At 37.3% G+C, this 12262-nt stretch overlaps 1 protein-coding gene and 1 pseudogene across 3 annotated transcripts in view; one reads left to right on the top strand and one right to left on the bottom strand.

Moving 5' to 3' along the window:
* The window catches only part of AKAP7 (A-kinase anchoring protein 7), a 141315-nt gene that overhangs the window by 33751 nt on the left and 95302 nt on the right, over positions 1–12262 (top strand). For all 3 annotated transcript variants that reach the window (XM_007190859.2, XM_007190860.2, XM_057528276.1), the window contains exon 5: positions 3707–3867. In XM_007190859.2, coding sequence (XP_007190921.2) covers positions 3707–3867 — 161 coding nt within the window. The remainder of the gene's footprint in view (positions 1–3706; positions 3868–12262) is intronic.
* LOC103006162 (ubiquitin-like domain-containing CTD phosphatase 1) lies at positions 7311–8268 on the bottom strand (annotated as a pseudogene).

Raw genomic sequence — 12262 nt, 5'->3', positions numbered from 1 at the left:
GAAGGGGTTAAAGCAGTGGCTGATCGGGGGGCTCTTGCTCATTCAGGCCAGGGGGAGGGAGGGGTGCAATATTTATGATTGGAATGCGGGGCGAGCCTGGGGCAGTAGAGGCCATCGTGACGTTGCAGCAGCCTGAGGCGTGCCATGCGTTCTCCCAGGGAAGTTGTCCCTGGATCACGGGACCCTGGCAGTGGCGGGCTGCACAGGCTCCCAGGGGGGTGTGGATAGTGACCTGTGCTTGCACACAGGATTCTTGGTGGCTGTAGCAGCAGCGTTAACGTTTCATGCCCGTCTCTGGTGTCCGAGCTGATAGGCCAGCTCGTGCCCATCTCTGGAGCTTGTTTAGGTGGTGCTCTGAGTCACCTCTCCTCGCGCACCCTGAAACAGTGGTCTCTTGCCTCTTAGGCAGTTCCAGACGTTTTCCCCAGACTCCGTCCTGGCTAGCCCCCTTCAGGCTGTGTTCATGCAGCCAACCCCAGTCCTCTCCCTGGGATCTGACCTCCGAAGCCTGAGCCTCAGCTCCCAGCCCCCGCCCGCCCCGGCGGGTGAGCAGACAAGCCTCTCGGGCTGGTGAGTGTTGCTCGGCGCCGAGCCTCTGTGCGGGAATCTCTCTGCTTTGCCCTCTGCACCCTGTTGCTGCACTCTCCTCCGTGGCTCCGAAGCTTCTCCCCCACCATTCCCCGTCTCCACCAGTGAAGGGGCTTCCTAGTGTGTGGAAACTTTTCCTCCTTCACAGCTCCCTCCCAGAGGTGCAGGTCCCATCCCTATTCTTTTGTCTCTGTTTTTTCTTTTTTCTTTTGCCCTACCCATGTACCTGAGGAGTTTCTTGCCTTTTGGGAGGTCTGAGTTCTTCTGCCAGTGTTCAGTGGGTGTTCTGTAGGAGTTGTTCCACATGTAGATGTATTTCTGATGTATTTGTGGGGAAGAAGGTGATCTCCATGTCTTACTCCTCCGCCATCTTGAAGGTCCCTCTAGGAGACTTTGAGAAATATTTTGGGGGGTATTTTTGGTTGTCACAATTACTGAGGAGTGCCGTGGGCATTTATGGGCAGGTCCCAGCGTTACTAAATCACCTGCAGTACATGGGATAGTCCTGAACTAGGAAGCATTGTGTTGCCCTAAATCGTGGCATCACTTGTTGAAGAGTTACAGTATAGAGCACAGTGACAGTCTGAGTCATTCAGCCCCGTGTTTTACAATGTCTGTTTGCAAATTTCAGTTTTGTGTAAAAAATTAAATATTTAGCAAGTCTACTTTGTGTTTGAAGGATTAAAGTGACATTCTTATGCTACTTTATGATACTGGGAGTCAGAGCTCTACTGGAAAATGATGACCAGATATTTGCAATTTAGCAATTATTCTTGACTAAGTTGTAATGAAAGATCTAAGTAATAATTGAAGTTTGCTGTACAGACAAGATAGTATTTTACAGTTCGACCAACATTAATTTCCAACCATCTGTTAGATACTGAGCTAAGTGCTTTGGGGAAAATAAAGATGAACCATGAATGGATCTTGTACTCATGGATTATACCAGGTAGTTGACTAGGTCATACGGACCCAAATAACTATAATAGATAAATGTAAAAAATGGTATGTTTCAATTGGTATAAAGTATTAATGGAATTGCAGAGGAGAGAAGATTTGCTTCTAGTTTGGGGAACCATGCAAGTGTTTGTGGCAGAAGTATCAACTTTTAGGTGATGATGAGATTCAAGGTGTGGCTTCATTTTGGGTAGCTGTATAGTCAGAGTGAAATGATTGGCTTTCCTGGTAAGACATTGTTTATATGAAGGATTTCCTAAGTCCCTAATTTTTAAATTTTATCTTTCATCCTATACAGTATAATATGCTAGAGACACATATTGTTGGTTTCTTGTTCTATATTCTTACTTTTCGAAGTCTAGTATCATATTTTAGGTGTTTGATAAAGTATTGATCAATGGATTGTATATGGAGTGTGCAGAAACTTTTTTGTAAAATAATGAATTTCTTCAGGTAGTTATCACCCTTTGTGTCCTCACAGTGCAGAAGAAAGGAATAGAAATATGTTAGCCCAGATGCTGACTTGAAAAGACGGCTGTCCTATCGTAGTTTTAAGTACAACCTTTGGGTCTGAACTCTAGTTTCAGAATTCTGTTTCGTACGTGCCTGTACTCTATTCATTTTCCCATAAAGAAGTCTTTCCATAAACTGTTCTTGAAAAGATACTCTGTTTAAAAGAATTTGAAAGTTAGTGATATTTATCAATAGGCACTATGACTCCTTTTCACTCTGTGACCAGTGACCTCTCATTAGGACAAATTTATTGATTTATGATACTGAAGAACTGAAAAACTGGACTGAATTTAGATCGTCTATATTTCTTTAAAGAAAAATGGGGTATAGAATTCACTGTCTCTGAAAAATCCTGACCTTTAGCATGGCCTACTTTCATATAGAGTTACATTTAAAACGAGTATATTGAATTCCCCTCATTTACGGTAGATGAGCCAGAAGTGGCTGATCTGTTTTCACATGCTTTAACTCAGTGTGTGGTGAAGGACAGTATTATAGCAGAAGTGTGTCTTTTTGGATGAACATAAATACAGGTAGGCAAGATTGGATTTTGGATGTGGATTTGGAGGTACAACGAGAAATGCTGACATTTCTAAAGCTATTTTGAAGTATTATGTATTGTTTTGACAGAGAAACAAGACTCAGTATGGGAGCTGTGGATGAAAATCAGTTAAAAATTTTATATGAATACTAATTTAGAAATATGAAAGATCTAGAAAAATACTTAAATTTCTTTTCACACATTTGACATAATTACTACTGGCAAACAAATTGCTGATCAAGATAATTTAAATTAATGGTGGTTCACCAGAAGGGTGTTTCAAACCCCTCTCCGTAATGTAATAATGTCCTTATTTCTTTTTTGAGTAATTGCTGCCCTCTAGTGAGATTTTATTTTTTTTCTCATAATAAAGTACCTATACCAAACTCCTCTTACTATGGAAATAATTGATCTTAATTTTCAAAATATTCCAAACTTTATAATGTCTAATTCACTAATATAGTAAACATTTATTTTTAGAAAGAAAAGTAATGCATTTGAAACGCAGAATAGCCCTTTAATCATAGAGGCTAAACAGACACAACAAACTTACGTAGCTGTAGTTGGTAAATATAAACTTGCACTTTAGTTGAACCCAAGTGTAATAAATTATCTTACTGTGGAGACTATTATATTTTAAAGAGATAATGTATTTTAAGTTTTAGTAGACTGCCTCACAAATAGTAAATATTATATAAGTATTACTACTTTTAACAAGAATATAGAACTTTCACATAATCTAATATAATGTTTTGTAGGTATTAGGTTTTTCTGCAATATACTGTCAGTAATTTTTTTTTTTAGTTGTCCATGCAGTATTTCCTTGGTTAAAAACCTTTTGGTGAACTATAACATAGCATCTTCTTTTGTGTCTTTAATATAAAATAAATTATAAGTAGGTAAAGATTAATTCACTTCTACAGATTTTGTTAAAAATTAATATTAGTTTTATTTTGATCATATGGATTAGATTTTGAAGGTATTTTGAGCATTAAAATAATTAGTACAAGTATAAAAATTAATTTATCTTTCTAAAACTGTTTCTCATTTGGTTTTGTATATTTTATTACTTAATATGTTACTGAAAAATATATTATTTCTTACCAGTGGTATTGATGCTCTTTTGGAATTAAAACCATTTGTGGAAGAAATCCTCCAAGGAAAAACTTTGACTTTGCCCTTTGAAGGGGTTGACACTTTTGGAAATCAGGTTGGATTTGTGAAGCTGGCAGAAGGAGATCACATAAACCCACTTTTGGAGATAGCAGGTAAGACAAACAGTGATATACTTCCATGAAATCTCATCTGTTGAAGAAGCAATTTTTTTCTCCCAATTCTTATAATAGAGATTTGACATCTTTTAATTTTGGGGAGCCAGTGTAACCTCACTTTATAAGTGAGCTGCTTCAGCATTTGCTTGTATAGGGAAGTAGCCAAATAAAAGGCAGGAAAAGTTATCTTGATTCTTTGACCTGAGGAATATGTTGATTCTGGAAGATGATGGGCTGGACTCAAGTATTTGTTAGGACTGTCCTAATCATAAGTCTGAAGGATCCAACGCTTATCATGACATTTGACATGTAGTTGGCATTTAGTAAGTATTGAGTGAATTAATAAGAATCACCAATTGCCTATTTGGAGGCTTGTGGGCATTGTCCGCCCCATTCCGGAGAATCAGTAGATGAATCAGCAGCATTTTTCTCTGCGCTACCTTTTCACCTTCCTGTTTAGGTACTGCTCTATGAGCAGAAAGTCCATTGGTGATGGTAGAAGGTCTCACATCCATTGGAGAACACATTGCTTTGTGCAGCACAATTGAAAATGTTAGGGAAATCGAAGCAGAAAATTATAAAACCTGGATGAGTGCTTTTTAAAGATGATCCAGAGATCATAGTTTGGGTGTTAGTAAATAAAGCAATTTTTATTTTCATTTCCTCTCATATCATGCCAGGTTGTTTCATGTCATCTCATTTCAGGTTCAATAATCCTTGATTCATAACACACTCTCATCATTGCTCCATGCTGGGTTTAATTTTATCTATCTATTTATCTATCTTAAAATAATATCATAATCATCTGGGAATCCACCACCCAAAACAAAAGCTAGGACCTTGGTAGTAAATTTAACCATATTGTCCTTTTCATTAATCCATCCTTTGGCCTTCCTTCATTTAAGCTAACCATCATCCTGAGGTCAGGGTTTATTATTTCCTTGTATTCTCCCCAAGTATATGTATTTTTAATTGGTTTTAATCTTATAAAAAGAATATCATATTGTATGAGATCTTTTGAGACGTACTTTTGAAAAAACTTAATATATTGTCTTTATGCAGTTTTTAGCTGCCCATTCAAAAGTGCACCTCTTTTAGGGGTGAGGGAGGCATGAGGACCAGATTTCATTTCATCGTTGGCTAAGTTTTTCTTTTGTGGAGCAAAGTATGTATGAACAACAAACAAGCAAGCAATTAAACAATAGTTATGAGTCAAGTAGGATTTAAAATCATTAGCTGGCCAAGGAGAAGGCAACTCTTAACAGTTTTGATGGCAAAGCATTTGGGAACCCATGCCTTCATTTAACAGACTTAATCTGTTCATCCTGAACTGCTCTGGAGAGAATGCTAGATTCAGGTCTTTCCTTTTGTAATATAAATATGTCTGAGCTCAAGAAACATTTCTAATTGGTCATTCATTCATTGTTCTTTTAAATAATTCAATGGGTGCTTGCAACATTGAGAATTCCATCCATTCTTAGCAATATTCTCACAAAGGCAGTTTCCAGTATTGATGAAAGATCCATTGTGTGGTGAGGAATGTGAAATCTCACCAGCTTTAGTGTGACTCTGAGCTCAAGGGTGTTGGTTTGTCATTTTAGAAAAGGCCACTGCCCCTGTAATTCCTTTCTAGATGCCATAGACTGTTTCTTAAAAATATATATACTTTTCTAAACGTTTAAACAAAGCATTACAAAAAATGGAAAATAGAATGGCACTCTGTCTACTCATATAATCACTTGCTTTTAATCTTTTGTGTGTATACTGTACTGTTGTTTTGGATTATGTTTTTTATTTAAAAAATTTTTTTAGCTGCGTCCTGCAGCATGCGGGATCTTAGTTCCCCACCAGCGATCGAACCCGTGCCCCCTGCGGTGGAAGAACGGAGTCCTAACCACTGGACCGCCAAGGAATTCCCTAGATGATAGTTTTTATGCAATTTTGTAAGAAATCTAAATATTTGAATATGTATATGGAAAATTTCAGTGAAGTTTAGTTGAGCCTCAATTTGTGTAGTGTTCAGATAGTCCAGATGTTCAATACATGGAATTTTTGTTAATATTTTACTTCATTAGATTTATTTTTAAAAGAATGCCTCAGGATTAGTATTGCTTTAGTCCAACAGGATCAGTTAAATAATGTCATATTTGTTTTTGTGTCATATTTTATAAACTATTTTTCAAATATATTACAACTTTCAGAAGAATATATTCCATTGACCAGGGTAATACATTTCTTAGAACATTGTTATAAACTATGTATATGTGTATGCTTATACAGAAATATTAAACTCGTATTCATTCAACATAAAGGAGGCAGAGCTAGTTGACTTAATGGAAAGAAGGAAAATTTTTTTTTTTTTTAAGAAAAGGAATTTATTATTTACATCACTGAAATAGTCCCCCGTAAGAACAATACATACCATGTTTATTTGAAAGAATCAGATTCCTTTCAAATAGAAGAACTGCATAAAGCAATACTGTCAACACAAAACAGTGGTCATATTACATATCTGCAGGCATAAGCATTGCAAATAAATTATTTTTTTAATCTTATGGCTAGATATTTTCACTGCAACACAGTGTTTGTACTTAGAGAAGACAGAGCTGGAACAGGACAAAAACTTTTTGTTATGCTCTTTAGGGCTGAACCAGTGATACGTCCCATTTCAAAATGTACTGCCTTTAATTGCTTTTAGGACAGTGGTTTTGGGCAGGAGTGCTTCTACTTGGCTAGCACAAAGAAACACACTTGTTCCTTAGTTTCATTCCTCAGTCTCATGTTTTCTGTTTGTCACACTATGACATATCTGTATCAGAGCAGACACTTTCCAATTTTACTTAAAGAACACTGACACACATACATACCAAACTGAGACAGCTCATAATTTAGAGATGTTAAGTAGTGGAGTAATAAGGGAAATTGTGTTATGACAAAGGAATAAGAAAAACTCTCAGTGGTTTTAAGCATACCAAACTAGGTTTCTTACTAAAAACTTTTCTGTTTTTGGTTTTAAAAACAGTATTTTCAAAACGGGTTTGGGCTTAGATAAAAACACAGTGAGACAAAAACACAAGACATACTTGTTTCCAAAGTCGCAAAATGACATTGTTAAGTATACATTTTTGTCCACTTTGTGTGTGTGTGTGTGTGTGTGTGTGTGTGTGGAAAAACACTCAGTACTCTATGCTGGAGAAAATATTTTTCAGGAGTTACAGTATATTCATACAGGGGGAAAAAGTTTTTTGTTTTTTTTTTTTTGCTTATCGCTATGATCTTCAAAAAATATAAAATTAAATTTACAAAAAACTGGAAGACCAAGTATAAGCAGTCTGGTATTTGCTGCAATGTCCAGCACTATCATAATGATCTTTAGCATAAAAGCGAAAAGAAATTCATGGATCTCAAGCATCTTCAATAACTGCCAGTATAGCTTGTAACTACTGTCCTTGCTTCTTTGAGAGATACCGTTCCCAATATATGTGATTTAGGTCCAAAAAGTCATCTAACTTTGGTATTTCCTTGAGGTACCAGGTTAATTGTAAAAGTTCTTTGTCTTTATCTAGATTTAGGTGTGCTTTCATAAAAGGTCTTATCTTTAGTCCATTCTGTGGGTTCATTAGAAAATTTCTTCCTATATCATCAAACGTGATGGTGTTTTTTTTGCTGTAAAACTCTGAAAACTTTCCCCATATAACACCAAGAGGCTTTACATCTGTTAATCCTCTCCTTGGAGTATGCACTATTATCATAGCAGCACTGTCCAACGTGAAGATAACCTTGTAATTTGCATTTGTACTCACTCCCAGCTCTTTCATTTTAGCTTCAATCCATTTCATATTTGTTGCATATCAAATAACAATGTCAGAATCCTCATATGCAGATGTTAGGAATTCATGAAGATATGACCATATTAATTCTGCCCCAGTCCCTGCACAAGAGACTATGGTCAAATACTGTATAATCAACACCCAGTACCAAAGGTTTTTTCCCTTCCCTGGGAGGATTCAAAATTTCCACTTTGTACTCTTTTACTCTGTGGGAAATTTTCAGTAGGTTTTCCTCCCTATTTTCTACTTCAACTACTTCATCTTCAATATCAGAGTCGTTAACAACATCATCATTGTCAAGAGGTGGACCTAAGGCATCTTCCAAGCTCTCCTCATGAGTTCCCATCATCATGATTTTAGTATTTGGTTTCAGTTTGAGAGCTCCAAGCTTAACATCATTTTCTGCAAGTTTGCCTTTAACTTTGAGTCCAAGTAACTTCTGGCATTCTGGTAGCACTCCCGTAAGGGTCTTGAGAAATTGTTTGAGATCTAGCACAGTATCATCTTCTGAAAGTGTGGTCACTGAATAGTCCTGTCTACCCCATTATACGATGATAGGAAGAGCCATCCTTGAAACATGATGAGGCAGCTTGCGTTCAGAAAAAGATACCTGGAGTGCGGCGGAACCGGCAGCAGCCCAGGAAAAATTTTCAGAGAACATAAATTTAATTATTAAAGTGTTGATAAAGAAGTTAAGTTTAAGTACATGTTATGAAGTGAAACTAACTTGAAAAATAGTTGAAAATTATAGTTCACGAATAGTCTGATCTACCTAATTTTCATAGAGTTTTTCAATTTTCAAGTTAAAAGAAACAAATTCTTAAAATATTACACAGTTGTTATGAAAAAAGGACTGAATTTTAGATACTAATATTTGAACTCATTATTGAAAATTTACAGGGTAAAGAGTAATTTAGAATTAATGTATAATATTGAAGAAAATTATTATGCATTTTGAACTAATAAATTCTGAATTGATGAGCTACTAACTTATTTTCGGTAGATGCCTGTGGGCTGAAGAGACCACGCCCATCTTTTTTTTTCTTTAATAATTTTTATTGGGGTATAGTTGATTTACAGTGTTGTGTTAGTTTTAGGTGTACAGCAAAATGAATCTGATATACATATACAGATATCCACTCTTTTTTAGGTTCGTTTCCCATATAGGCCATTACAGAGGACTGAGTAGAGTTCCCTGTGCTATACAGTAGGTATTAGTTATCTGTTTTATATATAGTAGTGTGTATGTGTTAATCCCAGTCTTCCAGTTTATCCCTCCCCCACCCCGTAACTGTAAGTTTATTTTCTACATCTGTAACTCTATTTCTGTTTTGTAGATAAGTTCATTTGCAGCCTTTGTAAAGATTAGTTATCGTATTTTAGTTATCTATTTTATATATAGTAGTGTGTATATGTCAATCCCAATCTCCCCATTTATCCCTCCCCACCCCTTTCCCACTTGGTAACAATAAGTTTGTTTTCTAAATCTGTGACTCCATTTCTGTTTTGTAAGTAAGTTCATTTGTACCATTTTTTTAGATTCCACATATAAGTGATATCATATGATATTTGTCTTTCTCTGTCTGACTTCACTCAGTATGACAATCTCTAGGTCCATGCATGTTGCTGCAAATGGCATTATTTCATCCTTTTTTATGGCTGAATCATATTCCATTGTATATATGTACCACATCTTCTTTATTCATTCCTCCATCAATGGACATTTAGATTGCTTCTGTGTCCTGGCTATTGTACGGAAACACAAAAGACCACGAATAGCCAAAGCAATCTTAAGAAGGAAAAACGGAGCTGGAGGAATCAGGCTCCCTGACTTCAGACTATACTACAAAGCTACAGTAATCAAGACAGTATGGTACTGGCACAAAAACAGAAATATAGATCAATGGAACAGGATTGAAAGCCCAGAGATAAACCCACACACATATGGTCACCTTATCTTTGATAAAGGAGGCAAGAATATACAATGGAAAAAAGACGGTCTCTTCAATAAGTGGTGCTGGGAAAACTGTACAGCTACATGTAAAAGAATGAAATTAGAATACTCCCTAACACCATACACAAAAATAAACTCAAAATGGATTAGAGACCTAAATGTAAGACTGTACACTATGAAACTCTTAGAGGAAAACATAGGAAGAACACTCTCTGACATAAATCACAGCAAGATCTTTATCGATCCACCTCCTAGAGTAATGAAAATAGAAACAAAAAGAGACCACGCCCATTTTTGCACACTGTGTACATGTAAGTTTATGGTGGTAGCCGCTTGAGGGAGCTGGTATATAGCAGCCAAGACTGTGTCTCAGCTTACTACCTTGACCTTGAGTGAGCCTGTTTTTCCAGAATAAAAAGTACCTTCTGCTTTCCTAGCAGTACACAATAGCTCATAGAGCTAAGAAGGTATTGAAAATTAGGCATTTACATGTCATTTCTCCACATTTTACAGTGATGAAATTGCACTGGAAGGTTTTTGCATAGAACTGAATGTGATTTCATTCATTTTTTTTTTGTGAAATGTAATTTTGTTAAAAAGTGTATTAGATTGAGAGATTGCTAAAAATTTAGCCTGCTGGGATTATAATCGTCCTTGCAAATATTTTTTTTTTAAATGAGAAAAATGTGCTTGTTTAGCATGATAAAAGATTCCAAGTGCATTTATCTCACAAAAGGAAAAATGAAAGGTTTTCAGGGTGTTCATTTGAACATTGCTCTTTCTCTTATTATGACTGTCATGTCCCCCAAAAGATGGAGAGTATATGCCTTGTGTTTCTGCTCCTTGTGGGGATTCTGTTCAGTTGCTGCTATCTTTGGGCCTTTTTCTAAGCTGTCTGCTCTTGCACTTCTAACCACCACAGGCAGGTGGGTATCCCAGCAGCCTGCTGACCCTTCCCCTTAATGGCCTGGACTAAGCTGTCTTCAGAGACATCAGCACACCTTAGCCACACATCATTTAGAACTAACCAAAGACAAGCTTTTCTCCCCAGCCAGAATGTCTGGATCACAGCCCCGCTCCCTAGAGGGCCCCCAGAGCCTCTGTCGCACGCCCTGCCTCTGTGCAGGGCCCCCAGGCACAAATTCTCATAGTTCTTCTCCCCTCTCACCTCTCTTTTTACCCTTTCCATTGTCCCGTATAGGGACAAATTCTTTTTCCTTCTACCCTCCTAGATTCTCCCCCAGGGACCCTGTAGACTTAGACTGACAACAGATTAACAAGGGAAAAGCAAAGAGTTTATTAATGTGTCCAATACACATCACATGGGAGAAACCTCAATGAACGGTAACTCATGGGGGTGGCTAGAATGTGGGCTCATATAGCATCTTAACAGAAGAATAATAAATTTGTAGAGAAGTGACAAGACAAAGGAAAAGGGTTTTAAGCTTTCGGGGGACAGACTGTGGGGGGGCCTCTAATGGAGTAAGGTTTATGTGTATAGGTCCACCTCGGCGATACAAATTCCCCAGGAGAGTGGACTTTTGGCAGTCCTCAGTTTTCACAGTGTCTGCTTTTGGTCAGACAAGGGAAGCTCCGGGAAAGTTTCTTTTTGCATCTATTGATTCTCTTTGTCTCTAGCTCAAAATATGCCTTATGCCCAAGTGGCATATTTTGGGGTGGCATATTCCCTATATCTTTTATTTTACTTGATTTTCAATCAAACACTTAAATGGATTTACTTTATGCTGGATATTATTCTAATCATCTTACAAATGTTAACCCTTTCAATCTTAACAACTACGTGAGACAGGGATGATTGTCATCACCCCTGTTTTACAGTTGGGAATCTGAGGCACAAAGAGGCTAAATAATTTGTTAGTAAGTGGTAGAGCCAGGACACAAATCCAGGCAGTCTGGCTCCATATTCTGTGTTCTTTTTTTTTTTTTAACATCTTTGTTGGAGTATAATTGCTTTACAATGGTGTGCTAGTTTCTGCTGTATAAAAAAGTGAATCAGCTATATATAAACATATATCCCCATATCTCCTCCCTCTTGTGTCTCCCTCCCACCCTCCCTATCCCACCCCTCTAGGTGGTCACAAAGCACCGAGCTGATCTCCCTGTGCTATGAGGCTGCTTCCCACTAGCTATCTATTTTACATTTGGTAGTGTATATATGTCCATGCCACTCTCTCATTTCGTCCCAGCTTACCCTTCCCCCTCCCCGTGTCCTCAAGTCCATTCTCTACGTCTGCGTCTTTATTCCTGTCCTGCCCCTAGGTTCTTCAGAACCATTTTTTTTTTTTAGATTCCATATATATGTGTTAGCATACGGTATTTGTTTTTCTCTTTCTGACTTAATTCACTCTGTATGACAGACTCTAGGTCCATCCACCTCACTACAGATAACTCAATTTCGTTTCTCATTATGGCTGAGTGATATTCCATTGTATATATGTGCCACATCTTCTTTATCCATTCATCTGTCAATGGACACTTAGGTTGCTTCCATGTTCTGGCTATTGTAAATAGAGCTGCAATGAACATTGTGGTAAAAGACTCTTTGAATTATGGTTTTCTCAGGGTATATGCCCAGTAGTGGGATTGC

Source organism: Balaenoptera acutorostrata, chromosome 14 (assembly GCF_949987535.1).
Source record: "Balaenoptera acutorostrata chromosome 14, mBalAcu1.1, whole genome shotgun sequence".
In the NCBI taxonomy this organism is placed as follows: domain Eukaryota; kingdom Metazoa; phylum Chordata; class Mammalia; order Artiodactyla; family Balaenopteridae; genus Balaenoptera; species Balaenoptera acutorostrata.
This window is presented reverse-complemented; position numbering and strand designations above follow the sequence as displayed.